The 26,133-nt window shown below is 38.9% G+C and overlaps 1 protein-coding gene across 6 annotated transcripts in view; it reads left to right on the top strand.

The window, feature by feature from the left end:
- The window catches only part of Tcf12 (transcription factor 12), a 281,258-nt gene that overhangs the window by 238,449 nt on the left and 16,676 nt on the right, over positions 1-26,133 (top strand). For 3 of the 6 annotated variants that reach the window (XM_069995334.1, XM_069995337.1, XM_069995338.1), the window contains 6 exons: positions 4,075-4,153; positions 14,923-14,996; positions 15,932-16,003; positions 16,758-16,958; positions 23,619-23,733; positions 24,522-24,684. In XM_069995334.1, the coding sequence (XP_069851435.1) occupies positions 4,075-4,153; positions 14,923-14,996; positions 15,932-16,003; positions 16,758-16,958; positions 23,619-23,733; positions 24,522-24,684 (704 nt within the window). The remainder of the gene's footprint in view (positions 1-4,074; positions 4,154-14,922; positions 14,997-15,931; positions 16,004-16,757; positions 16,959-23,618; positions 23,734-24,521; positions 24,685-26,133) is intronic. The other 3 variants (XM_069995335.1, XM_069995339.1, XM_069995336.1) reach the window with 2 other exon arrangements.

Raw genomic sequence — 26,133 nt, 5'->3', positions numbered from 1 at the left:
AAATAAAGGGAAGAAGGAAGAGTCCTATAACATACCCAGGAGAGCAGGAAAAGAATGATGATAAAGTAGAACCAGCAAATGTAAAAATGGTTTTATTGCCTGGGTACTGGTGACTCATGCCTGTAATCTTAGTTACTCAGGAATCTGAGATTTGAGGAACCTGGTTGGAGCCACCCTTAACAGAAAAGTACTTGAGGCTCCCATCTTCATTTAACCAGTGAAAAGTCAGAAGTAGAGCTGTGGCCCAAGTGGTAGAATACCAGCTTTAGGTGGGAAATCAAGTGAAAGCAGAGTAGTCCCTGAGTTCCCAGTATTGGCACCGAAAGAAAAAAACAAAAACAAGAAAAAACAAACAGGCTTTTATTGTACCAATGGAGGCACTTCTTTTGGTGGGGAAGGGAATACCCAAAATTGTATGCCAATTATACATTTATACATTTGCAGTAATTTTTTTCTCAAATGCTTACACCTATTTACCTATAGGATTGGAATATTATGCTGTCATATATGAATCTGAAGTACAACTTCTTCTTTGACATAAAGGAGCTATCAGTCCTTGACAGGCTTCCAGATTGCTTAACTGAAGGGCAAAGTAGTCAAGAACTATAAGAAGTGGTTGTGCATCTATACCTTCAACAGCCCCATTGCTACCTAATGATGTGATATGAATAACCTAGTATACTAACACTAATGTCCACCTTGCCTTGTAATTGTTCTTAAAGCTTATGCAATAAAACTGATTTGAAATGAAGTCATCTATATAGCAGTCTTTACCCTCTTTGATATTTCTAATTACTGACTTCTATTACTACATACTGAGATAAGTATTACCATTTACCATAAATGCTACCTGTATTTGAGCAAACTTTAAGTGTGGTTTTTTTAATCACTCAATATTTTAGTTTTTAATAGTGAATATATACTTGTGTAACACAGTGGCTGGTGATGATAGATTCATTGTTGAACTGTATAAGGGTCCTTTCTTTGAAGAATTTACAGTCAAGAAAAGAAGATAAGACAGATGTGCAAGCAGTGATAGTGTAGAGTGCAATGTAGAGCAAGCGGTTAAAGAGAAATTCCAGTGAGTGTAAGGGAGGTGACATTTAAGCTAAGCTTTGATACAGCCTAAAATCACATCAGCGAGAGGTTAAGAAACAGACATTTGGAAAGTAGTTGTGTTCAGAAAATGAAAAAATAAAAAAAACCTGTGGCAGTAATAGAGTATAGATGGATTATAAAGTAAAAAGATTTTTGTGATTAGATTATGGAAGATATAAAAATGTTTTTCCTTTTATTTAGCAGGAAACTAGAAGGATTTGATTGTTTAAATCTGTTCAAGGTCAATAGCTCAATCATATGAGATGAAACAGTAAAAATATACGTGTGTGTATGTATATAAGTACATGTGTATAGATGTATGTATATATTCACATGCACTTAAGTAGTCCATCCCCTGATGTCTACATGTTGTAATACAGCAGAGAGAATGCTATGTCCTTTCCAGAAGCAGAATTGTAGGTCCTAGTATTTTCAGAGGGAAGGGACGAGGGACAGGGAAAACAAGAAGGAAAGAATGTACTGCTAAACTAAGTATAGGAACAGAAGAGCAGAGATGAGAAGGGCCAGAAGCTTTGGGTGTGGCTGCACAGTTTGGGTGTGGGTGTTCTCTCTTCAGCCTGAGCTGAAGGAGAGTTTGTCCAATGGAATCCAACAACCCATGTTAGCAATACCAATTCCGAATCTTCACGAAGAACAGTGTTATCAAGAGATCAGGAACAGGTGAAGAAAAAGAAAACTGCATCTAGAATTGTAGGAGAATAACAGTGAGATGGAACATAGGTAAAGACATCTGACAACTGAAAATTTACCAGATGGAATTTCCAAGTGAAGGTGGTGAGACTCATTTTACTGCGAGTATCAGCACTGTTGTGAGATGGAAGCAGTGAACAAGACAACGTCCTTGCTTGTCTGGAGCTTAACATTTTCCTAGTGGAAAGGGCAAGAGACAATTAGTGGTTAGGAATATAATGTAAGCACTATGAAGAAAACAAAAGCTGGAGGGCATGACAGAAGCAATGCTATTCTCCAGTGCTTCTGTGCTATTAATTCTACAGAAGAGGATTAAAAATTGAGTGGGATGATTTATGATTATCACAGTTTTGCATGGAATAGAAGTTTTTCCTCATTTCTCACTCACCACCAATGTTGTCAGCCCTTCCCTCATCAATATTATATTCAAGGCATGTTTCATAAAAGTTAACATCAGTTCTCAGGAAAGTAAAAATAGTGGACCATTGAACATAAGGTGCGGTGTCTCACACCTGTCATCCTATCTACTCAGGAAGCTGAAATCTGAGGATCACAGTTTAAGCCAGCCCTGGTAGGAAAATCCATGAGACTATTTCGAGTCAATCACCAGAAAACTGGAAGTGTTGCTGCAGCTCAAAGTGGTAGAGAGCTAGCCTTGAGCAAAAAAAGCTCAGAGACAGCACAGAGGCCCTAAGTTGAAGCCCCATGACCATCCAAAAAGAGAGAGAGAAAGAGAGATGTTAAAGTGATAGTATGTTGTGATGTGTTATTGTTGAAGTTTGGTGGCCTGGCATAATTTACTTATCTGGTTGAAACAAAACAGTTTATGTACTTTGTGTGTGTGAGAGAGAGAGGAAAGAGAAAAAGAGAGATTAAGAACCAAATTGAAACTTATAGCTAATTTTCATGTATGTCCTATGTATTTTTTGTAAGAATGGAACCCAGGACTTTATGCGTGCTCTGCAAGTGCTCTACCACAAACTATGTTCTTACCTGTTGGTTTTTTTTGAGATAGGGTCTCACTCAGACTGGCTGGTAACTCCCTATGTAGCCCAGGCTACCTTGGACCTTGAAATCTCCTGCCTCTGGAGTGTGCCACCATACCCAGCCCTTTTTGAGAAGTTGAAAGGATATTTTAAGAATACGTTCTTTGGTGGATTTTTGTATATATGCATTTTCATTTGGATAAAAGTGAACTCAGGACCTCATATTTCCTACTCTTAAGCCATGCCTCCAGCCCTTTCTGCTTTAATTATTTTGGGAATAGGGTCTCAGGTTTTTGCCTGGATAGACCTGGACTCCAGTCCTCCTATTTACACCTCCTGCATAGTTGCAATGACAGGTGCATGACACACACCCAACTATTGGTTGAGATGGGGCCTCCTTAACTTATTGCTGGCCTCAGATACCTGATCTTCGCCTCCCAGGTACTTGAGATTGCAGTCATGAGCCAGGCTCATTTTTACTTTTTGGTTTTTAGTTAGCATATAGTAATTCCTTAAACAGGTTTCATTGTGATGTTCATACATGCATATGATGTGCTTTGATCAAATTCACACCCTCTGTTACTCTTTCTTATCCTTTCCTTGTTTTGATCATTTCATCACCCCACCCCACATCAGAATTTTCTTTTAAAAGTTGATAGACAAGTATGGTAACACACACTTGTAAGCTGGTCATCTCAGCAGGAGAATCACAGGTTCAAGGCCAGAGCTGTATAGTCAGTTCAAGATACTCTTACACTTGGAAAAAAAAAAAAGAAAAGGAAGTTTTATGAGGTGATTATTGTTAAAGAATACCACTTATTTAAGTGAGTATATTTGGAAAAGATTGGTTAATTATCAAATAGTTTAACTTTATAGTCACATTTTGCCTTATTTTGTATTGTTTTGAGACTAGGTCTGACTATATCGCCCAAACTTGCCTCATACCTCAGTGCTGAGATTATAAGTGTGTACCACTCCATCTGTTCTTGCTGCTTTGTTCTTCTGCTCTAATCATTAGAAACTTACAATCCAATTATGATTTAAAAAAACAAACAAACATTGTATTCCTCTCACTTGCATATAGGTGATACTTTTTATCCTAGTTTGAAAACTGAGGCTGCTTAGCCTTTATTAATAGAACAGTCTTGAAATTGGTGATCAGCCTTTTCATTATGTGTCTTAGGGTAAGGACTTAGATTATAAAACCAACTCCATGTGGATGCATTTGTATGTTTGCTGTTGTCTCATATTGATGATGTTTGTCTCATTTTCTGGTTAGATTTATTCTCCTGACCATACCAGCAGTAGTTTTCCATCAAACCCATCAACACCAGTGGGATCGCCTTCACCTCTCACAGGTAGGCTCTCTTTCCTTCATAGCTTGTATTCTTCTCCTTGAAATATTTCAGGGTCTTATTTTTTTTTCAATAAAACCCAATAAAATTTTATGAAAAAAAGTAATTTTAATTTTAATGGTAAGAAAACATCTAAACAGAAGCTTCCAAAGGAGAATATTGAAATATTTGCTAGTTTAATAAATGATGTTATGCATATCTTCCTTGATTCTTAAACTACTTGGTGACAATTTCCAACAACAGTTGTTTTAACAGAATAATAATAAAGCGAGGCAGTCCAGATGAAGGTAAAATACGGGATAAATAACATAGAATAGAAACAAAGTGATCCATGTAGAAATTCAAGGGCTGGGGAGATAGCTCAAAGTGGAGCCTGTGCTTAGACTGCATGAGACCCTGCCTTCAGCCCCCCATCTGAAAAACACAGCAACCTGACGGTTTCTGTAGATCATCTTTTCTACTTTTTTAAGTCAAACTAGATTGTTTTTTCACATATATATATATATGTATGTGTATATATATACATTTATACATACATATATATGTAAAATCTTGGTAATGGTATAGTTTTTTTCTAAGAAAATGAACTGTCTTATCAACGTGAATGATTACATTAGTGGAGATGCCTATGATTCCAATTTCTTTACTTTCCCTTGATTTTTTTTTTTTTACATTAGTTTTGACAAGTTTTGGATACTATCCAGTACTCTGATTTTGTTGAGGAACAATTATTATAAGTGGATTTTTTTCCCTTATACTAGGAATAACTAAAAGATACACAAATTGTATGCTTACCTTTAAGCTGTCATTTAAAAATTGACATGTTTTCTAAGCAATGTTTGGAGAAAATAAAAAAGACATTATTACGTAACTGAATAAACTTGGCATATTCCTCCAGTGACAGGCCCATGTATTTTTGGTTTTGTGGTCATTATTAAGCCGTGTAGTATTGTGCAGAAGTTCTGGAAGTCAGGACCCTGCAAAGGCAGGGCCCTTGCTATCACCTGTGTGTGCCTTATGTATTGGCCTTGTGACTCTAAAGACGCTTTCCAGTATGATGATGAACTACTGGCAGCTGCTTTCAGCTATTAGCAGGTTCTGCCACTTTCTCAGACACTGTGGCTTCAGCTGTCTAGTAAAAATTGAACAGCTGTTCCCACATAGACAAGGCTATGAAAGAACCATTGACTTAAAGTTGTTGTTTAACAGTACTGAAATTACAGGAAGAATGATTTAACTGTTAGCCTTGCTCACCCCCCTCGGCCCATGTTTACTACAATTATCAAGGTCATATTTCTTTTTATTTTTTATATTTTTTAAATTTTTCCCCTACTATCTCTTCCCTACCCAATACCCCTCAACTGCTCCCCATCCCCCCAAGCTCTAAAGTTGATTTCCAACATAGTGTCTTGTACATCTCATTGTTATAATTGATATAGTTTGGTTTTTTGTGTTTTGGGTTTTTTGTTGTTGTTGTTGTTGTTTTTTGGTTGGTCCAGGAGCCTGAACTCTGGGCCTGGGTGCTGTCCCTCAGCTCTTCAGCTCGAGGCTAGCACTCTACCCCTTGAGCCAAGCCCCACTTCCGGCTTTTTCTGCTTATGTGGTGCTGAGGAATCAAATGCAGGGCACAAGCACTGTACCCCTGAGCCACCTTCCCAGCCCTAGAGATCATCTTTGTCATTGCCATTGCACCTTTCTCTGCTGAGGTATCCATCTGCCTTTACTGTCATCTCTCCCCCACCCCCCACCCAGTAGGAAGAACTGAAGTTCCGTTCCCTCTGATTTCAGTTCCTCAAGGAGGAAGGCTTTAGTGGAGCTCAGCATCTATGAAGAGACACCAGTAAAATGGAAAAATCAGACAGTTTTCAAAAGAGTAAAAAACAACAACTATATAATCTCACTTTTCTGCTAGGCGGTGGTGGCTAACAGCTACAAATTCTAGTGACTACTCAGGAGGCTGAGATCTGAGGATTATGGTTCAGAGCCAGCCCTAACAATACATTTGTGAGACTCTTCAATTAATTACAGGTAGTCGTGCTGTTGCTCAGGTCGTAGAGTGCTAGCTTTGAGCAAAAGGAGCTTAGGGATAGTGCCCAGAACCAGCAAAAACAAAATAGACAAACAAACAAACAAAAAAATCCTCCACATTTCCTCCTCCATTGTTATTTAATGTTGTATTATTTTTCCCCAGTAATTCAGTTGATCAGTGAAAATTTAGATGTCTAAATTACATGATGAGATATTAAGAGGTCTCTTCCAATTCAGTATAATTGAAGAAAGATACCTTTGCCTACTTCTGTTGAAACATCATGTCAAAGACTGATTTTATGGAGGTATATTTCTCCTGTGTCTAGTACTGTTCTATGTGTCTCTCATACTTGTGTACACACACACACACACACAAACTATGGCGGAGTAGAGAGAGAGAAAAGAAAGTACTATATGCTGCAAGTGCAGTGGCATGTTGTTGACAGCCGTGTGGATAGGTAGGTATCTGCATTTGCCCTATTCCTTAAGCCTGAGCATCAGTGAGACTCAGCACAAACTTTGTGACGAAAGACACCCAGGCTGAGCCATTTAAGCAGCTTCCACCTCATTCTTCTTGGGAACTTTACAAGCCTAGAGAATACACTTCTGGAGAGCATTTAGGAGGAAGTTTGTAAGGTACTGTACCAGTTAAGATGCTTTAGGGTGAAAAAAAAAAAACAACTTACCCCACTGGCTTGAACAATTCAGCATTTTATCTTGTATCACCAGAAGCCCATAGCAGGCAAGGAGTTGACCCTGTATGACAGAGTTCCTGTTCTACTTCTTAGCAACTCTGTATCCGGCTGGTGGCAAAGCAACAGTTGGAGGTTCCACATGAAGCTATAACAGTCCAATAGAAAGGAAAGGACAGTCATATTCCTCATCTCTTCAGAAACCTTTTCTAGAAGCCTCCTCAATAGATTACTCTTCTTGTGTCATTGACCACCTCTGGGTCTAATGCAGTTGCTTATGACGGAAATGGAACTTGCCATGTTTATCGTAGGTGATGAGAATATCCCCAGGACCAGGAATAAAATTACTCTCTGATGGCTCAGGCCAGGAAAGAGCTCACTTAACCATCTCATGTGAACCAAGTCAGGATTCTGGCAGCAATGTCAAATAGAGGAATGGCCATGTCTCATGCCTACTTCTATTATCATTTAGGGAAGATACAGCCTTTGTGTTAGAGTATACTGAGTAAAAAAGAGCTTGGAAGGCAGACAAGAAAGGCAATCTTTGTCTTCCTTTACCTTCTTCTGGAAAATAAATGAATAACAAGCTTGTGATCATAGTGCTCAGTAGCACTCCTCAGAAAAATTCACAGTAAGAATTAAGTCCTCAGATTGAGCTGGTTTAATCTTCGAAATACTTTGAAAAATAGAGCACTCCATGCTACTTTAAGAATTAGAATCTTGGGGCTGGGAAGGTGGCTCAGTGGTAGAGCGCTTGCCTTGCATGCTCAAGGCCCTGGGTTCGATTCCTCAGCACCACATAAGCAAAAAGAAAAAAGCCGGAAGTGGCGCTGTGGCTCAAGTGGTAGAGCACTAGCCTTGAGCTGAAGAGCTGAGGGACAGCGCCCAGGCCCAGAGTTCAGGTCCCACGACTGGACCCAAAAAAAAAAAAAAAAAAAAAGAATTAGAATCTTGGGGGAGGGGGGAGGCTGGGAAGGGATGTGAAGGGTAAACAAAGGAGGAGGCTGCAATGCTTGGTAAGAAATGTATGCATTATCCTGCCCATGTAATTGTAACTCCTCTGTACAGTATGTTCACAAATAAAATAAAATTAATTAAAAAAAAAAAAGAATTAGAATCTTTGCCGGGTGCCAGTGGCTCACCCCTGTAATCCTAGCTACTCAGGAGGCTGAGATCTGAGGATCACAGTACAAAGCCAGCCCAGGCAAGAAAGTCCATGAAACTCTTATTTCCAGTAAACCCCCAGAAAACTGGAAGTGGCACTGTGGCTCAAGTGGTAGAGCGTTAGCCTTGAGCTCAAGAGCTGAGGGACAGTGCCCAGGCCCAGACTTCAAGCCTCATGGCCGATGAGAGGGAGAGACAGAGAGAGAGAGAGAGAGAGAGAGAGAGAGAGAGAGAGAGAGAGAGAGAGAGAGAGAAGGAGGGAGGGAGGGAGGGAGGGAGGGAGAGAGAGAGGAAGGGAGGGAAAATTAGAATTTCCTACCCCTTCCAGGCATGGGGAAATCTCATGAAAGTTTGACTCTAGGGTGAGATTACAAAGAGAACAACTAACAATAAGAAAATAGGGAGAGGGCTGGGAAAGGTGGCTCAGTGGTAGAGTGCTTGCCTTGCATGCATGAGGCCCTGGGTTCGATTCCTCAGCACCATGTGATAGACAGCACCCAGGCCCAGAGTTCAGGCCCACAACTGACCAAAAAAAAAATAGGGAGGGGCTGGTAATGTGGCTTGATGGTAATGTGTTTGCCTAACATGCATGAAGCCCTGGGTTCGATTCCTCAGTACCACATAAACAGAAAAGGCCAGAAGTGGTTCTGGGGCTCAAGTGGTAGAGTGCTAGCCTTGAGCAAAAGCAGCTCAGGAACAGTGCCCAGCCCCTGAGTTTGCCCCAGGACTGGCAAAAAAAAGTATGGAGCCAAGTGTGTTAGTGCGAATCCATTATCCAGTACCAGGGAAGCTGAGGTAGGCGGATTAGTTTAAGTTCCATCTTGGTGTGTAGGCATATGACAGGAAAATAACCCGGAAAGGGCTCAGATAGGGTCTTTTATTAGTTGTGTGACATGTATGGGATTATGAAACAAAATATGGTTCTCTTTCATCCTTACCCTATTCCCACGAGGAAGGAGATCCTTCACTGTGTTCAGTTTTGTAGCTGGGGAAAGTGAGGCACAGAGAAGCCAGGTGACCAACTCATGACCTCCAGTTGAAAAGGGAAGGTGGAAGGAAAAAGAGGAAAGAAGGACAATAAATAATCCCCTTAGCCACACAAAATGGTGTTACCATCTAAATTTACTAACCAGTTGTATTTGGTGACATAGAATGAAAGCATACCTAAACATACTGGGTGAGTTAGCTTTATCATCAAAGTTTTTACAGATCTCTCTTGTAGATACCTACCGATCTTGTTTTCTTTCTTTCTTTTTTTGTCAGTCGTGGAGCTTTTACTGTGGGCCTGGGTGCTTTCCCTGTGCTCTTCAGCTCAAGGCAAGTGCTATACTGCGTGAGCCACAGTGGTATATATCTGGTGGTTTATTGGATATAAGAGTCTCACAGAGGGGCTGGGAAGGTGGCTCAGTGGTAGAGCACTTGCCTTGAATGCATGAGGCCCTGGGTTCAATTCCTCAGCACCACTATAAACAAAAAGAAAAAAGCCAGAAGTGGCGCTATGGCTCAAGTGGTAGAGCGCTAGCTCAAAAAAAAAAGTCTCACGGAGTTTCCTGCCCAGGCTGGCTTTGAACCGTGATCCTCAGATCTCAGCCTCCTGAGTAGCTAGGATTACAAGCATGAGCTACCAGTGCCCGGCACCTATGTTGTTTTCTTATAAATGTTCAGTTAACTTCATTGTCAAATAAGTTACTTCTATCTAGGCACTGGTGGCTCTTGCCCATAGTCCTAGCTACTCACCAGGCTGAGATCTGAGGACTGTGGTTCAAAGTGAGCCCAAGAAGGAAAGTCCATGAGACTCATCTCCATTTAACCACCAGAAAACCAGAAGTGACTCAAAGTGGTAAAGTGCTCACCTTGATTTGAGGTCAAGCCTCATGACTTACAGAAAAATAAAAAATAAGTTCTTTCCAATGCTTCTAGAATCAGGGTTACATTTTATGATGGTCAGTAGAAATCCCAGGACAATTAGAGAAATCACGTGGATAGGGTAGTTGAAAGCTTGTGCTCATCTAAGAGGCTCAAACCCTCTGTCTACCACCAGACATCAGGTATGAAGGAAGAGGATAATAGCCTAGTCTCTAAGTCACCCTGAGATTTCTAGCTTTTGTACTTTTCTTATATTAATGCTATAGTTGATTTTACAAGTTAGACACCAATATGATCCTAAATGTTATGTGTACATTTTATTCACAAATTTTACAAAGAGATGAAGGTACAGGTCTTTCTAGAATAAAATACATGCTGGCATTATGGTCTGTGTCTACATTTGAATCCCCCACTTCAGAGCTTTCATCCACAACTAACAAGTCACCAGTAATCCAGGAAGCTTTGGAATATTTACTTTTTTCCTTATTCCATTTTTGTTATCAGAAACAGATTGTAATGATTTTCCATTACTACAAACACCTTTAGACTTATGAAGTAAATGCTTTCATTTCTGTTTAAGATAGGCTTTCTAAAGCAGATTAAAATAAAAATGAATGTGTCCTGTTATATACTTAACTTGCTTTATAAATTAACTGATAATATGGATCAACCAGATTATGGAGCCATTAACTCCTAGTATCCACTCAACGTGTGTGTGTGTGTGTGTGTGTGTGTGTGTGTGTGTGTGTGTGTGTGTGTGTGTGTGTGTGTGTGTGTGTGTGTGTGTGTGTGTGTGTTGCTAGGGATCTGATAATATGGATCAACCAGATTATGGAGCCATTAACTCCTAGTATCCACTCAACGTGTGTGTGTGTGTGTGTGTGTGTGTGTGTGTTGCTAGGGATCTGATAATATGGATCAACCAGATTATGGAGCCATTAACTCCTAGTATCCACTCAACGTGTGTGTGTGTGTGTGTGTGTGTGTGTGTGTGTGTGTGTGTGTGTGTGTGTGTGTGTGTGTGTGTGTGTGTGTGTGTGTGTGTGTGTGTGTGTGTGTGTGTGTGTGTGTGTGTGTGTGTGTGTGTGTGTGTGTGTTGCTAGGGATCAAACCCAAAGATTTCACGTGCTAGGCAGGTGTCTACACTACATCTCCAGCCTCTAAATATTTTTAGAGAAAATTTTTAATTTCTATATTTTAAGTTTTCTAAATATTTGAGAGATATATTTTTAACTTTCCTAGCCATGTTATTGATAGCCATCTCCTGATAGTTTTAAATGATTAGGGTGAGTTATAGGAGCTTTGCCCATGAAATAGATATAGCTTAGAGTTAGACAAAGTACAAATAGATACAAACAGATATAACCCTATTATATTCTTTTTTTGTATTTTATTATGAAAATACTGTACACAGGGGTTATAATTACATGGGCAAATCCTATTATATTCTGCTTTAACCAAATATACAACATCAGGGACTCCAATCGGTGGTGGTGGTGGTGGTGGTGGTGGTGGTGGTGGTGGTGGTGGTGGTGGTGGTGGTGGTGGTGATGATGATGATGATGATGATGATGATGATAGACAAAAGAGGTTTAAGTATATGTCCATATTTTCCAGTTTAGTAGATGCTATTTTGGAGTAGGCCTTTGCATAGTTTCTTCATATTTCCATCAAAAAAAATCTAAATGTAAGTTAGGTAGTGGGGCTGGGAAGGTGGCTCAGTGGTAGAGCGCTTGCCTTGCATGCTCGAGGCCCTGGGTTCAATTCCTCAGCACCACATAAGCAAAAAGAAAAAAGCCGGAAGTGGTGCTGTGGCTCAAGTGGTAGAGCGCTAGCCTTGAGCTGAAGAGCTGGGGGACAGTGCCCAGGCCCAGAGTTCAAGCCCCACGACCGATTAATAAAAAAAAAAATAAAAAATAAAAAATAAAAAGTAAGTTAGGTAGTATATCCCAATGGCAGAGGCCTGCATAGCATGTGCAGAGCTCTTGGATCCTCCCCCCCCTACCCCCCAGCATCACAGTTTAATTTAAAAAGGAAAAAGGAAAAGCTTATGCATACGCTGAATATTCTGAAGTGTGTAAACATAAAACTATGAAGTTAGTATTTCCAGAAAATTAGGTAATTTAATGATTTGGCTCCCATCACATGATGGGAGTTGGGGAGGAGAGGGTGGAAGAACAGGTAAGCAAAATGTTTAAAATGATTATTTTCAGTAATTTAGACTCATCTTTTCAATAGCCTATCCACCCAAAATTCATAAATCTGCATCAGGTTATTAAGAATCTATATCACAAGTTTTCAAGTTACATAATATATGAAATTGATGGGTGGGTAGTTATCAGTTGTTTAGTTCTTTTTTTTTTTTTTTTTTTTTTTTGTTGGTCGTTGGGCTTGAACTCTGGGCCTGGGAGCTGTCCCTCAGCTCTTCAGCTCAAGGCGAGCGCTCTACCACTTGAGCTACAGCGCCACTTCCGGTTTTCTGGTGGTTTATTGGAGATAGGAGTCTCACGGTCTCTCCTGCCCGGGCTGGCTTTGAACCGCGATCCTCAGATCTCAGCCTCCTGAGTAGCTAGGATTACAGGCGTGAGCCACCAGCGCCCGGCTAGTTGTTTAGTTCTTTTTTTTTTTTTTTTTTTTTTTTTTTTTTTTTTTTTTTGTCGGTCGTGGGGCTTGAACTACTGGGCCTGGGCTTTGTCCCTCAGCTCTTCAGCTCAAGGCGAGCGCTCTACCACTTGAGCTACAGCACCACTTCCGGTTTTCTGGTGGTGTATTGGAGATAAGAGTCTCACGGTCTGTCTTGCCCGGGCTGGCTTTGAACCGCGATCCTCAGATCTCAGCCTCCTGAGTAGCTAGGATTACAGGCGTGAGCCACCAGCGCCCGGCTGTTGTTTAGTTCTTAATGGTGGTATTCAGTTAAAGTGAAAACAGTAGTTCCAGTTTAAGCTCTTCTGAGATAACAAGTAAGTCATTGTGTTTTCATTATCACTAATGTCCTAAATATGGCAAAGAGACTTGCAGCAACACACTATCCTGAAATACAACTTAAACTTCTCTCAACAATACATAGAAGATATTAAGTAAACTTCCCATTTCCAGCTTCAGATTGCTGACATAATTCAGGTTACCGCAGAAGCTTTTAAGAACAGTAATGTACATTTCATGAATGATTTTATTTTTTATAAATTGCTTGCTTTCACATGAAAAATGATAAAATAGTGAAGATTTTTGATCATCTGTTTGATCTTTTTCTTTTGGCAACACCATTAGAATATTACATTTAACAAGGGATTGACTGATGGATTGATTATCCTGAGGATCAAACCCAGGACCCTGCATGTGTTAAGAACCCATCCTCATTCTTTATGAACATATATATCCTCTCTTCTTTCTATCTTCATTATGTAGTTCTACTTTCCTAACAAAAAAGAATGACATTGAATAAAGATTTTAATAATGCTATTTTCCAAATTGAATAATGAATTTTGAAACAAATTTATGTTAGGAAATTTTTAGCAAGTGATACCACGTACATTTGCAGTTGTTTGAAATGTACTTATCTGTTTATTTGTAAATGGACAAAAAGTGCATTTTAAAGAGTAATATCTTTAAAATATCTTTTAATAGGAATTAAAGATATTACTCTTTAAAATGCAATGTGTCTTTGTAAATTAAGGATTGTAAAAATGTATATACGCTTTCCTTCATAAGTGCTGATTAACTTGAAAATTCCATCCACCCCGCTCCACAAAGAAGCCCATTAGTGTTTATTATGCCACTATTCATAATAATTAATTGTTCATAATAGCAGCCAATGTCCAGTGATGGGATAATGTGAAGTTAAACAAATTATGGTACATATAAACAGAGTAAATATCAATATCACCATTATTAGCATTACCAAACAGTATGTAGAACCATGATAGAGGAGAAGACAGAATAAGAAGGGATAATGTACTACAGTAGAAGTGCATTTTTCTAGCCAGGTACTAGTAGCTCACACATGTAATCCTAGCTACTCGGGAGGCTGAGATCCGAGGATTACGGTTCAAAGCCAGCCCAGGCAAGAAAGTTGGCAAGATTCTTATCTCGAGTTAACCACCAAAGAAAACCAAAAATGGAGCTGTGGCTAAAATGGGTAGAGCTCTAGGCATGAACAAAAACAAGCTCAAGGAGGGGTGGGCTGGGGGTTTGGCCCAGCGGAAGGGCGCCCACCGGGCCCGCGCAAGGCCCTGGGTTCGGTCCTCAGCCCTGGGGGGTGGGGGGGCGCGAAGCTCAAGGACAGTGCCCAGGCCTAAGTTCAAACCCAGGACAGCCACCAAAAAATAAAATAGTAATAACAATAATAATAATAATAGATTATTTAGATAAATGAGAAAATACTTTTTTTTTAAGTGTATTTTCTCAAAATATGTATCTTGTGGACAAGGCGGTTAGCTATGTTTAGTTTTTCTGTTTTCTAAGCTCCCTAAATTACTGTGTGAATATGAAAGAGACTTTTTAAAAAATATTTTATTCTTGTGAAATCCATACCAGAATCTCCATGCAGAGGACTCCGGCTCCAGCTACAACATAGGATTTTTATACAAGAATAAAATAAAATGAATCAAGCCTGAAAAAAAAAAAAAACTTTGGTCTTGCCGGGTTCCCAGTGGCTCATGCCTGTAATCCTAGCTACTCAGGAGGCTGAGATCTGAGGATAGCAGTTCAAAGCCATCCCGGGAAGGAAACTCCATGGGACTCATATCTCCAATAAACCACCAGAAAACTGGAAGTGGCACTGTGGCTTAAGTGGTAGAGTGCCAGCCTTGAGCTAAAGAGCTGAGGGACAGTGCCTAGGCCAAGAGTTCAAGCCCCATGACTGACCAAAAAAAAAAAAAAATAGCCAGTATTATGCTGATAGCTAAACAAAAATTTCCCTGTAAATTTATTTATACTTAATTCAGTATCTTTATCCTTTGCTTTAGAACACTGTCAAGATTGCTGAATTAACCAAAGTATGGGGGTGCTTTTCGGTTTTAACAGGTACCAGTCAGTGGCCCAGACCTGGAGGGCAAGCGCCTTCATCCCCAAGCTATGAAAACTCGCTTCACTCCCTGGTAAGAACCTCATACCGGTCTTTATAGGTGTGACAGGTATCACAGGATTGAATCCATAATTTGATGGGGTTTTTGTTTTTAGTGAGTCTTATGTAACAATGAAGAAACAGTAGGATAGCATTACTCACGAATTCTTTTCTAACAAATGGCCTGATTGAGTTGAACAGTCTGAGAGACACATCGGTTGTCTCTTTTGCCATCTGTTCTTTGAGACATCAGACTTGGTGTCCGAACAACTGGTGTTAAAGTCATATTATAGAAGTTTTTGTTTCTGTGAAAATTCTAGGGCTTAACTTTTTTAAAATGACATGTTATAGAAAATTAATGGTAGTGGTACAAAATCCACATAATAACAGTATAATTTATTACATTCATATTAAAATTTTTGCTGAATATCTGTTATTTTTATTATGCAAGCATTATTTCTTGTGTTTTCTTAAACCAAAGAATACGTTGTACAAATGATACCACACAAATAATAAAGGAAACCTTTAGTAATCCAAGATGAAGACTTTGTGGTAGAATGTTAACTACTGTTACTTTTGTTTGCTTACATTTGTAATCCAGATTTACAAAATATAATTTAAAAAGCATAATAATGATCTGATGGAATGCCAAGTCATGCTATCATTTAATTATGCCAGGCTGCAAATAGAAATGTTCTTTTTCTGTGTCTAACAGAACATTTTAAATTGAAGGAGAGTTCTCACAGATTTTGCAAGCAAATATGAGCAATGTGAGCTGTTTAAATGCTAACCTTATAACTTCCCTGTTAAATCTCAGCCTTCTCAAACCTTAATACAAGTAGATCTCTCAGGTCTCCACGTTAACTTTACTAACATGTTATGCCGACATGCACATCAGCTATTTCCTCATCTCTTTTGGAGTTAATCTTAACCTGTGCTTTGCCTCCTGTTCTGTCTTGACTTTGCCAGAAAAATCGAGTTGAGCAGCAACTTCACGAGCATTTGCAAGATGCAATGTCCTTCTTAAAGGATGTCTGTGAGGTACTATTTCTTTTAGATGGTGCCTTTTTTGTGTTTCAGTTATTTATACTTCCATTATCCATTTAAGATCATCAAGCTGTACAGACTCCAAAGTCTTAAAAGTCAAACAGTTGACCATTTCTGATTTTGTTGGAATATGTAAGAGTAGACTTTTGTCTTTTATGTTGTTGAGAATGATTCTTTTTTTTTTTTTAAGAGCTCTGCTGGCATGTGCTTTTGATTTTTAGAATTCTAATATGTTTGTGTATGGGGCATGTGTGTATCCACAGTGTCATTTCTTCAGTTTTGTTAAAGAATTTATCTGGATGTATTTACTTTTTGTGATAGGTGTGCTTTATTCACCTAAAACAAAATTATTGCTAAACCCTGTTGGCTCGGAAGGCCCTTCCCCAAATTGACATCTTTTAAAGATCATTATTAAAGTCGAGTTTATCCCCTTCTTTTTAATCCCTTGTATTTGAATATCCACATAGTAGTCTTCATCTTTTATAGCTAAAAGAAATAACTTCATGTAGATTGGTATATTCATCTTAGACAGCAGTAATTTGTTTCTGAAGCTTTGAAATGTTATCCTAGCCTACAGATAGCCTTTGTTGCTGTTGATTTATGGTCCAGGTAGTTGGTTTTGAAGCTACTTGATATTGCATTGCATTTCACTGGCTGTCTTCTGAATATCCCAACGTAGGAAACACATCAGTTTACCAAGTCAGTCTGATACTGGCAGTAACTTCCCTGTGTTTTTCCATCCTTACAGCAGTCTCGAATGGAGGATCGTTTAGACAGACTGGATGATGCTATCCATGTGTTGCGGAACCATGCTGTGGGACCTTCTACCAGTCTGCCCGCTGGTGACATACATGGTTTATTGGGACCATCCCACAATGCACCAATTGGAAGCCTCAATTCCAACTATGGAGGATCAAGCCTTGTTACAAACAGTCGATCTGCTTCAATGGTAGTGCACCTTGTCCTAAATGTTTTCATGAAATTTTGGGGAAAATACTTCTTTTTTTTGAAAGGAAAATGCAAACAAAAAGGCTTTAGAAATCTCTATTATTGTTTGGATAGAGTAAGTATTGGACCTTACAGTCCTGTGATGACCACATAGAATAAGAATAAGGTACTGGTGGCTCATGCCTATAGTCCTAAGTACTCAGCAGGTTGAGCTCTGAGAATCAAGGTTCAAAGCCAGCCTGGGAAAGTCCTTGAAACGCTTTATCTCCAATTAACTACCAAAAGAGCTGTGGCTTGAAAGGTACAGCACTAAAGCTCAGGGATAGCACCCAGGCCCTAAGTTCAAGCCAAGGACTGGCACTAAAAAAAAAAAAGAAAGAAAGAAAAAGAAATCATTTTAGCTCAAACAATTGTTTTTGCCCTGAGAAAGTGCATAGGAAGTCAGAATTGCCAAAGCAGTAAAGCAGGACTGAATTTCAACGATCCTAGTATTTAAAAAAAATTTTCTTATCATCTGGAACTGGCCTTTAATAGAAAAAGAATAATATGAAACTCTTAATTTATAGAGGTTCAAATTTAAACTTTATTCCCAAATGAGCTAAAAATGGGGCTGCCCATATACATCAAAAATTCTTTGCTGAATGTCTTATTTTTTCAACCCAAATTATCTTTTAAAGGGGATGAAGTTCTTTTTGAACTCCTGTTCAATTGTTACCGTGTATTGACATGTTTATGGCATGGATTTTAAGGTTGACTGCATGCTGTGAAATAGCACCACTTCTGGCTTTTTCTGTTTATGTGATACTGAGGAATCGAACCTAGGGCTTCATGCATGCTAGACAAGCACTCTGCCACTAAGCCACATTCTCAGCCCCTATTCTTTCTTTTTCTTTTTTCTTTTCTTTTGTTTTGTTTTGTGGCCATGCTGGGGGATTGATCCCAGGGCCTGGTGCACACTAACCTAGCATTTTACTACGGAGCTACATCCTCAGCCCTCTGCTATCACAGGGTTGTGCCATTACAGTTATCAGATTTGTAGAAGACCCATCTTCTTGTCTTACAGATAATAACATTGTCTGGGATTTTTTTAATGGTTATAGAAAAGGCACGTTATTACAGCAAGATGGTAAGGAGACTGCCATTTGCCAAAAATATGTATTAAATCAGTGTTGAAAGAGTTGATTTTGACTATTGTTTCTTTTAACTAGACATATTTAATTAGCATTAGAGTTTAGAGTTAGATAAGGTTTCAGTCACAGAAAGCTTTTAACATTTAAACTATATAATGAATGTAAAAACCTAAATCTCCTCCCCTGTAATTATATGTATCAAAAATAAACTAAGAAATTGGTAATTCTTGCTCTTTAAAACTGTTACTGTAGCCAGCCTGGCATCTTTTTAATATTTGCTTTTATTTTTAAATGAGGCTTTTTCATTTACTTAACTTCCTAATCCCTTTCTGTATGGTTTATTTATCTCCATATTTGTCTGAAGCAAATAGGAAACTTAAGGGTTTCTGCCAAATTCTGTCATTAGTATTGATATTGCAATGTCATTAGTGTAATTACATTGATGTATCATTTAAATCTTAAAACACTGACTTAGGTCGCTTAAAACTATTGAAATGTAGTATTTTTGTCTACTTTTTTTCCTGTGTATTTAGTATAAGAATAAACTGCTGCCAGGAAGAAAATTTGCCAAGTGGAAAACTGAAAATGAATAAATTATTAGTTTCATTTGGGAATTACAGGCCTCAGCAGTATAAAGTTACTGTACACCACATCTGTGTACCAAATACTTCAGCCCAGCGAGATAATTCATGGTAGCACATCTATCTTTTACAGAATATACCAGTTGTTCTCTGAAAGGGATTTCAACTTCAAACCAAACTGAGTTTGGGCTGTATTTGTACTGATTGAAGCTTGATACAGATCTTAAGAAGTTATTTATTTGGTGAAACAGTATAAAATTCCTCCCAAGGGGCTGGGAAGGTGGCTCAGTGGTAGAGTGCTTGCCTTGTATGCCTGAGGCCCTGGGTTCGATTCCTCAGCACCACATAAGCAAAAAGAAAAAAGCCGGAAGTGGCGCTGTGGCTCAAGTGGTAGAGAGCTAGCCTTGAGCTGAAGAGCTGACGGACAGCGCTCAGGCCCAGAGTTCAGGTCCCACGACTGGACCCTCCCCCCCCCCCCAAAAAAAAAAAAAATTCCTCCCAAGAGGTGTATTACTGTAAGTCTGAAGGAAATTTAATCCAGGAATTTTTCTCAGTTTTTTTTTATATTACTCAGTTTGCTATCAAACACATAGAGTAATATTTTATTCAAAACTACCTCAGCATTTATATCACTCATCAAAATAGATTTGGAAAGTTTTTAGCCTTTCTATTAGGATAGCTGTTTATTTTAAAGGTTTTAAATTAAATTTTTTAAATTAAAAATTATTCAAATGGCAACTTCTTTAAGTTTGTAAACTGTAGTAGAGGTCTTCAATATATGGAAGAACCATAAGAAATGGAATATTACCAAGTGTCAGTTATAAAACCCATCTTCAAATAAACTTAAATAACTTGCAGTAGACAGCAGTAAAGATCATTTAATTAGCCTATAGGTTAATAGTGATTAATTTAAATCATTACTATTCAGTGAATTGGAAGAACTATTAGGCTAGAATTCAAAATCAGAGGAATTCATAATGAGTAGTTTTTATTCTGTCCCTTAATTTACAAGACCTTATTCATCAACTAATTAGATTTAGCATTTTTTTTCCATTGTGAATGCAAAAGCCATTGGCCAGATTGAATGAAAGCAAGTTCTTGTTGGGTGCTTCCACAGAAGTCAGGCCATACACAGCTTATGAAAATTCAGAAAGCAGGATGCAGTCATTTAATGGTATGGGCCTCTTTCTTCTGAAATGGGCTCTTTATAATAATTGAAATTTAGAGCCTAGCAGGCGAGAGGTTTGCCATCCCTGCTACTCCCCCAGTAGCAGCAGCCTGTCAGCTGTATGCTAACGAGGTGAACAATTAAACCCAGTCCTATCTAGCTAGCTCACAGGCTCAGACAAAGAACTGTTTATACACCTGTTGTGTATGTAGACAGAGCCTTTTGAATGTGGAGTAGCAGATTAAAAGAGTGCTGAGGGAGCCTGGGGAAGTAAGGGTTAAAGAAAACTGTAAAGACTGTGAAAGTCAAATTCTCCAGAAAATATATGAGGGCCATTTGCACAGGGAATCAGGTTACAAAGGAAAAGTTCCTGCTAACTTCATTAACATGAAAAACTCCAGACTTCAGGCTTTCTGCTTGTCTCAGACCAGTTCTTTTTTTTTTCTTTTTTTAAGACTTATATTTTTACTGTGTACCAATTAAAATTTTTTAGAAGCCAATAATGTAGGTTCATATAATAAAATAGTTAATTTGTAGTATATTTGCTGCCATTTGCATTCCAAAACAAATGGAGCAACCTTTCTAATTTCCCTTAAGGGAAAATCAAAATCTTTAACTGTTTAGATAATGATCCTATGTCTGCCAAGCCTTTCATCAAGAACGTGGTGATGGAATATTTTTATAAACTGAGTTCCAGAAAATAAAAAAGTCATACTGAACAAATTCTGCAGATGGGTTTTCACTGGAGTGAAAATTCAGTCTGTTACTGTTGAGTAGCATTGTCTTACAAAGTTATAAAATGAGTTTTATACAGTAAATGACTACATTTTAAAAGGCTTATTTCCTTTTAATCTACTTTGTGTGATAATCAAAATGATAGATTAAGAACTTATTATCAAAGATCATAGCAAGTTTAAAGTCCACCATATTATATACACAAACTCAGGATTTCCTGAGCCAGTTAAAATAGTTGTAGTGATATTTTATCTTTACAATAGGCCTCAGCTTCTAATGTTCCAAAGAATTTGCAGCTATATACTTTGCTTATCCCATATCTTTTTTTTTTTTTTTTTTGGTTGGTCGTGGGGCTTAAACTCTGGGCTTGGGTGCTCTCCCTGCGCTGTTCAGCTCAAGGCTAGAGCTCTACGACTTCAGCCACAGCACCACTTCTGGTTTTCTAGTGGTTTATTGGAGATAAGAGTCTCATGGATTTTCCTGTCCAGGCTGGCTTTGAAGTCTGATCCTCAGATCTCAGCCTCCTGAATAGCTAGGATTACAGGCCTGAGCCACTGGCGCCCAGCTCCATATCTATTTTTATAAATGGGATTTTGAAATGACCTCTTAAATCATTGAGTAGTCCACAGCAAAAAGACACTCTTTAAGAATAAACATGTCCAGGGGCTGGGAAGGTGGCTCAGTGGTAGAGCGCTTGCCTTGAATGCCAGGAGGCCCTGGGTTCGATTCCTCAGCACCACATAAGAAAAAGAAAAAAGCCGGAAGTGGTGCTGTGGCTCAAGTGGTAGAACGCTAGCCTTGAGCTGAAGAGCTGAGGGACAGAGTTCAGGCCCCAAAACCGGACCCAAAAAAAAAGAATAAACATGTCCAGGCAGGCACTGGTGGCTCATGCCTATAATCCTAGCTATACAGGAGGCTGAGATTTGAGGATCGCAGTTCAAAGCCAGACTGGGCAGAAAAGTCCGTGAGACTCTTATCTCCAATAAACCACCAGGAAACCAGAAATAGCGCTGTGGCTCAAGTGGTAGAGTGCTCACCTTAAGCTGAAGAATTGAGGGACAGCGCCCAGGCCCAGAGTTCAAGCCCCATGACCAACCAAAAAAAAAAAAAAGAAAGAAATATGACCAGTATGCTTGTGAGAAAAGATTTTATGAAACATTTACAGTTGATTTTTCTCATCAGTACACTTTTCATTCTACTTCAACAGTTGTCAAGCTAAGTTCTTAAGATTTTTCTAGGGAAAGGGAAATCAAAAGACTGAAACTATCAAGAGTGAACTGCCATCATTTTTGTGTTCTTCTCCAAGCTTTCAGATTTTATGATTCCAAGCCATGATAAAATTAAGTGATTTAGAAAAAAAGGAACAGTCAGTTCTTGAATAGCCCAGGGAGGAATGACACAAATAATTCTCAGCAATGACTAATCCTTAGATAATTTTTTAAGTAGTTATGGCATTCATCAAATGGACTTTTAAAAGGATTTGTTCAAGATAAGAATAAGGATAAAAGACGAATATTTCTTTGAAAATGTAGTGAAATAACTAATATTTTTAATCACACCCATTGCCAAGTGGCCTACATTGTCTAAAACTTTGCTTTTGTCCCTTTTGTTGAGCTCATAGGAAACCAAAGGATAAATTTCATAGGGATATTTATACTTCTTAAGGTAAAATCCAAAGTCATAAAAGATAAATACAATGTTAATTACTTGAGGGGATCAAAAGATTTGTTCTATAAGAGTGGTTCTTATATATAACTCTAGTCAATAACTCTGTCTAAATCTTTTAGATCTTTTATATCTTTTAGATGATACTTCTATTTTCATGAAAAGCTCCATCTATATAACACAGTTTTTTTTTTAAATACTGCAATAACTGGGGTTGGGAATGTGGCTTAGTGGTAGAGTGCTTGCCTAGCATGCATGAAGCCCTGGGTTCAATTCCTAAGTACCACATAAACAAAAAAGGCCAGAAGTGGCACTGTGGCTCAAGTGGTAGAGTGTTAGACTTGAGCAAAAGAGCTCAGGGACAGTTCCCATGCACTGAGTTCAAGCCTTGGGACTAACAAAAACCCTTACTGTAATAGCTAAGTGCTTGATGATGTTTGCCTGCTTTTCCTTCCTATTTCCAGTTAACTGTGGCAAGTGTTAACTTCGATTAAAACTTGAGAATAAATGTGGCAATTTTGTTGCCTGGCAATGCAAAACTTTTTTTGCTTATGTGGTGCTGGGGAATTGAACCCAGGGCCTCATGCATGCAAGGCAAGCGCTCTACCACTGAGCCACCTTCCCAGCCCATGCAAAACTTTTAAGTTAAAAATTTTGAGGTGAGGTAGAGGAACTAACAGTAAGATAAATGATGGGGAGGGTGCCAATGTTAGATAAGCCCTGTTGTTGTTTGGAATGCATCAGCATTTTGTGGTCTGTATTTAATATACTTAGGGAAATATATGAAGGTGGTTTTTAGATTTATGTAGGATCTCTAGGTAGGGTTTTATGGCTTTTTGAATGTTGTATTTCTAATAGCCCATTTGGCTTCTCACAACTACTTTTCAGATTTAAATTTTGAAAGTTTTTTTTTGGGGGGGGGTTGTCTGGGCGCTGTCCCTCAGCTCTTCAGCTCAAGGCTGGTGCTCTACCACTTGAGCCACAGCACCACTCCTGGCTTTGTCTGCTTTTGTGGTTCTAAGGAGTCAAACCTAGGGTCTTACGCATGCAAGGCAAGCACTCTACCATTGAGCCACCTTCCCAGCCCCTGAGAGTTACATTTTAAAAGGTGTTTTTCCTTCACCAGCATTACATTTTAAATTTTTCACTAAAAAGCCAGAAAAGTGGCATCTGAAAAAACTTGAAAATTTAGATAAATGATTCTTTGTTATCTTTTGAATCCTCTAAGACTTGTACAAAATTGAGTGGCAGTGGTGTGCCTTTGTAGTCCCACTGTTTGGAAAGCTGAGGCAAAAGGATCATTTGAGTCTCAAGCATTCAATAAGTAAAAAAAGTCAATGAATTAGGGTAGTTCTTGACTACCTTTTCTGTTTTTACTTTAGGTTGGAACTCATCGGGAAGATTCTGTTAATCTCAATGGCAATCACTCAGTCCTGTCTAGTACCGTCTCTGCATCAAGCACAGACCTGAACCATAAAACACAAGAAAATTACAGAGGTAACTGTATTGTCAGCTTTCTCACAACTTGACTGACTTATCTGTGAATCAAAAGTCGTCCTAGGACAGGGCACTCACAGCAGTGGAGCAGCAGTATGAGTGTTTAGGTTCCATTTGGCCCACATGCATAGGCCAGTGGTTGATCATTGTTGGTGGTGAGAATCACGTGTTAACCCGTGTTTATTGTTTATCCTTCTTTGTGTTCCTGCTTCTGTCCTGTCTCTTTCTTAAATATTTTCTGTCATGAGTAAGCCTGCATGGTTCCCAGTGTCAGAGAAGAAGATGTGTCTAAGAACTCTGACTGTCACTAGCTATTATTTTAGATGTTGTAATTTAATTGAGAAACAATTTTGATAAAAAGCAAACTATGGTCCATGTTATAATAAAGCTTGCGGGTACAATAATGTTCTCCCAGTTGTTTTTAACCACAATACCTCTTTCATTTCATTACCTGAAAAGATGTTAAGCTTATTTTCTTTGGTAGCATCTTAAAATTTAGTTTTTCTAAAATGTCTCAAGTTTCTCATATCATGCTTACATGTGAAATAGTGTTTGAAAGTGAGCATTGGGCTGACGGTCCTGATTGGCCTTGTTCTTTTAATTACAGATACTAAAAAAAAAAAAGATAAAAATTTTGCAAACAGTGCTTTCCAGTGCTTAACGGTGCACTTTCCACATCTTCAGATTCCTTCATACCCCTGTAACAACTCAGAAACAACTAGAAAGCTTGTTACTGTCTTGGTTGGAATCTCATCATGTATTGTATGGTTCCTTTGCCTCTATGTTAGGTGGCTTGCAAAGTCAGTCAGGAACTGTTATTCCAGCAGAAATCAAGACTGAAAACAAAGAGAAGGACGAAAACCTTCATGAACCCGCATCATCAGACGACATGAAATCAGATGATGAGTCCTCCCAAAAAGACATCAAGGTCTCATCTAGAGGCAGAACAAGGTATCTGTTAATATTCAGATGTTAAATTTTAATTTGCTACAGGCAGAAGAAAACTTGGGCTATTGAAGGGTAAGTTGTATTTATTAATTACCAGCTATTTCCTAGATGCTCTGTTGGGATTCCAAGTATGCTTAACTAATTTAATTTTACATTCTCCCTTTTAAAAAGAAGGAATATGAAGAGTTAACTCTGAAATTATGTTTCTATTATGCCACACCATTTTATGGTCTACGTACAAAAAGGACTACATCTGGGGCTGGGAAGGTGGCCCAGTGGTAGAGTGCTTGCCTTGCATGCATGAGGCCCTGGGTTCAATTCCTCAGCACCACATAAGCAAAAAGCCGGAAGTGGCGCTGTAGCTCAAGTGGTAGAGCGCTAGCCTTGAGCTGAAGAGCTGAGGGACAGCGCCCAGGCCCAGAGTTCAGGCCCCACAACCGGACCCAAAAAAAAAAAAAAAAAAAAAGGACTACATCTTTTTGCCCAAAGTTGTTTTATAGTCTATATGACAACTAGAGGACAAAAACAGATAAAAACAAGTTAATGTGTAGAATACAGACATTTAGATACAGTTGCCCAGTGAATGTTTGCTATAATAAGAACTAAGTATGTGGTGGGACTATATTGTACAGGTTAGGTATCAGATTGTGTGTTGTTCAAATTGGGCATTAGCCAATGGGCCAATGCTTATTTTTATTGGAAAACCATCATACCTTTTGGTTTCATGCTGTCTATGGCTGAATTTGCTTTACAATGATGGACTTGAGTACTTGCCAGACTACATGGCTTACAAAGTGAAAAATACTATATAGGCCTTTACAAAAAAAAAGTTTGGCTGGGCGCCGGTGGCTCATGCCTGTCATCCTAGCTACTCAGGAGGCTGAGATCTGAGGATCACGGTTCAAAGCCAGCCCAGGCAAGAAAGTCCGTGAAACTCCTATCTCCAATAAACCACCAGAAAACCAGAAGTGGCACTATAGCACAAGCGGTAGAGCGCCTACCTTGAGCTGAAAAGCTGAGGGACAGCGCTCAGGCCAAGAGTTCAAGTTTGCTAACTCCTGATTTAAACAATAATTTGAGAAAAATAAGGAAAAGAAAATATTCCAGGTAGACTTTTTTTTTTGTCGGTCGTGGGGCTTGAACTCTGGGCCTGGGCGCTGTCCCTCAGCTTTTCAGCCTAAGGCAAGCACGCTACCACTTGAGCCATCGCACACTTCTAGTTTTCTAGTGGCTTATTGGAGATAAGAGTCTCATAAACTTTTCCTGCCGAGGCTGGCTTTGAACCAAGATCCTCAGATCTTGGCCTCCTGAGTAGCTAGGATGACAGGTATAAGCCACCAGCACCCGGCTTCAGGTACACTATTTTTAAAGGAAGTTTTCTAGAAATTGAACTTGATCTTGCTTTCCAATCATGAATTTAGACACATAGTACATTAGTTGCAAATGATCAGT

Source organism: Dipodomys merriami, unplaced genomic scaffold, assembly GCF_024711535.1.
Source record: "Dipodomys merriami isolate MVZ:Mamm:240054 unplaced genomic scaffold, mDipMer1.0.p SCAF_48, whole genome shotgun sequence".
Classification (NCBI taxonomy): Eukaryota; Metazoa; Chordata; class Mammalia; order Rodentia; family Heteromyidae; genus Dipodomys; species Dipodomys merriami.
This window is presented reverse-complemented; position numbering and strand designations above follow the sequence as displayed.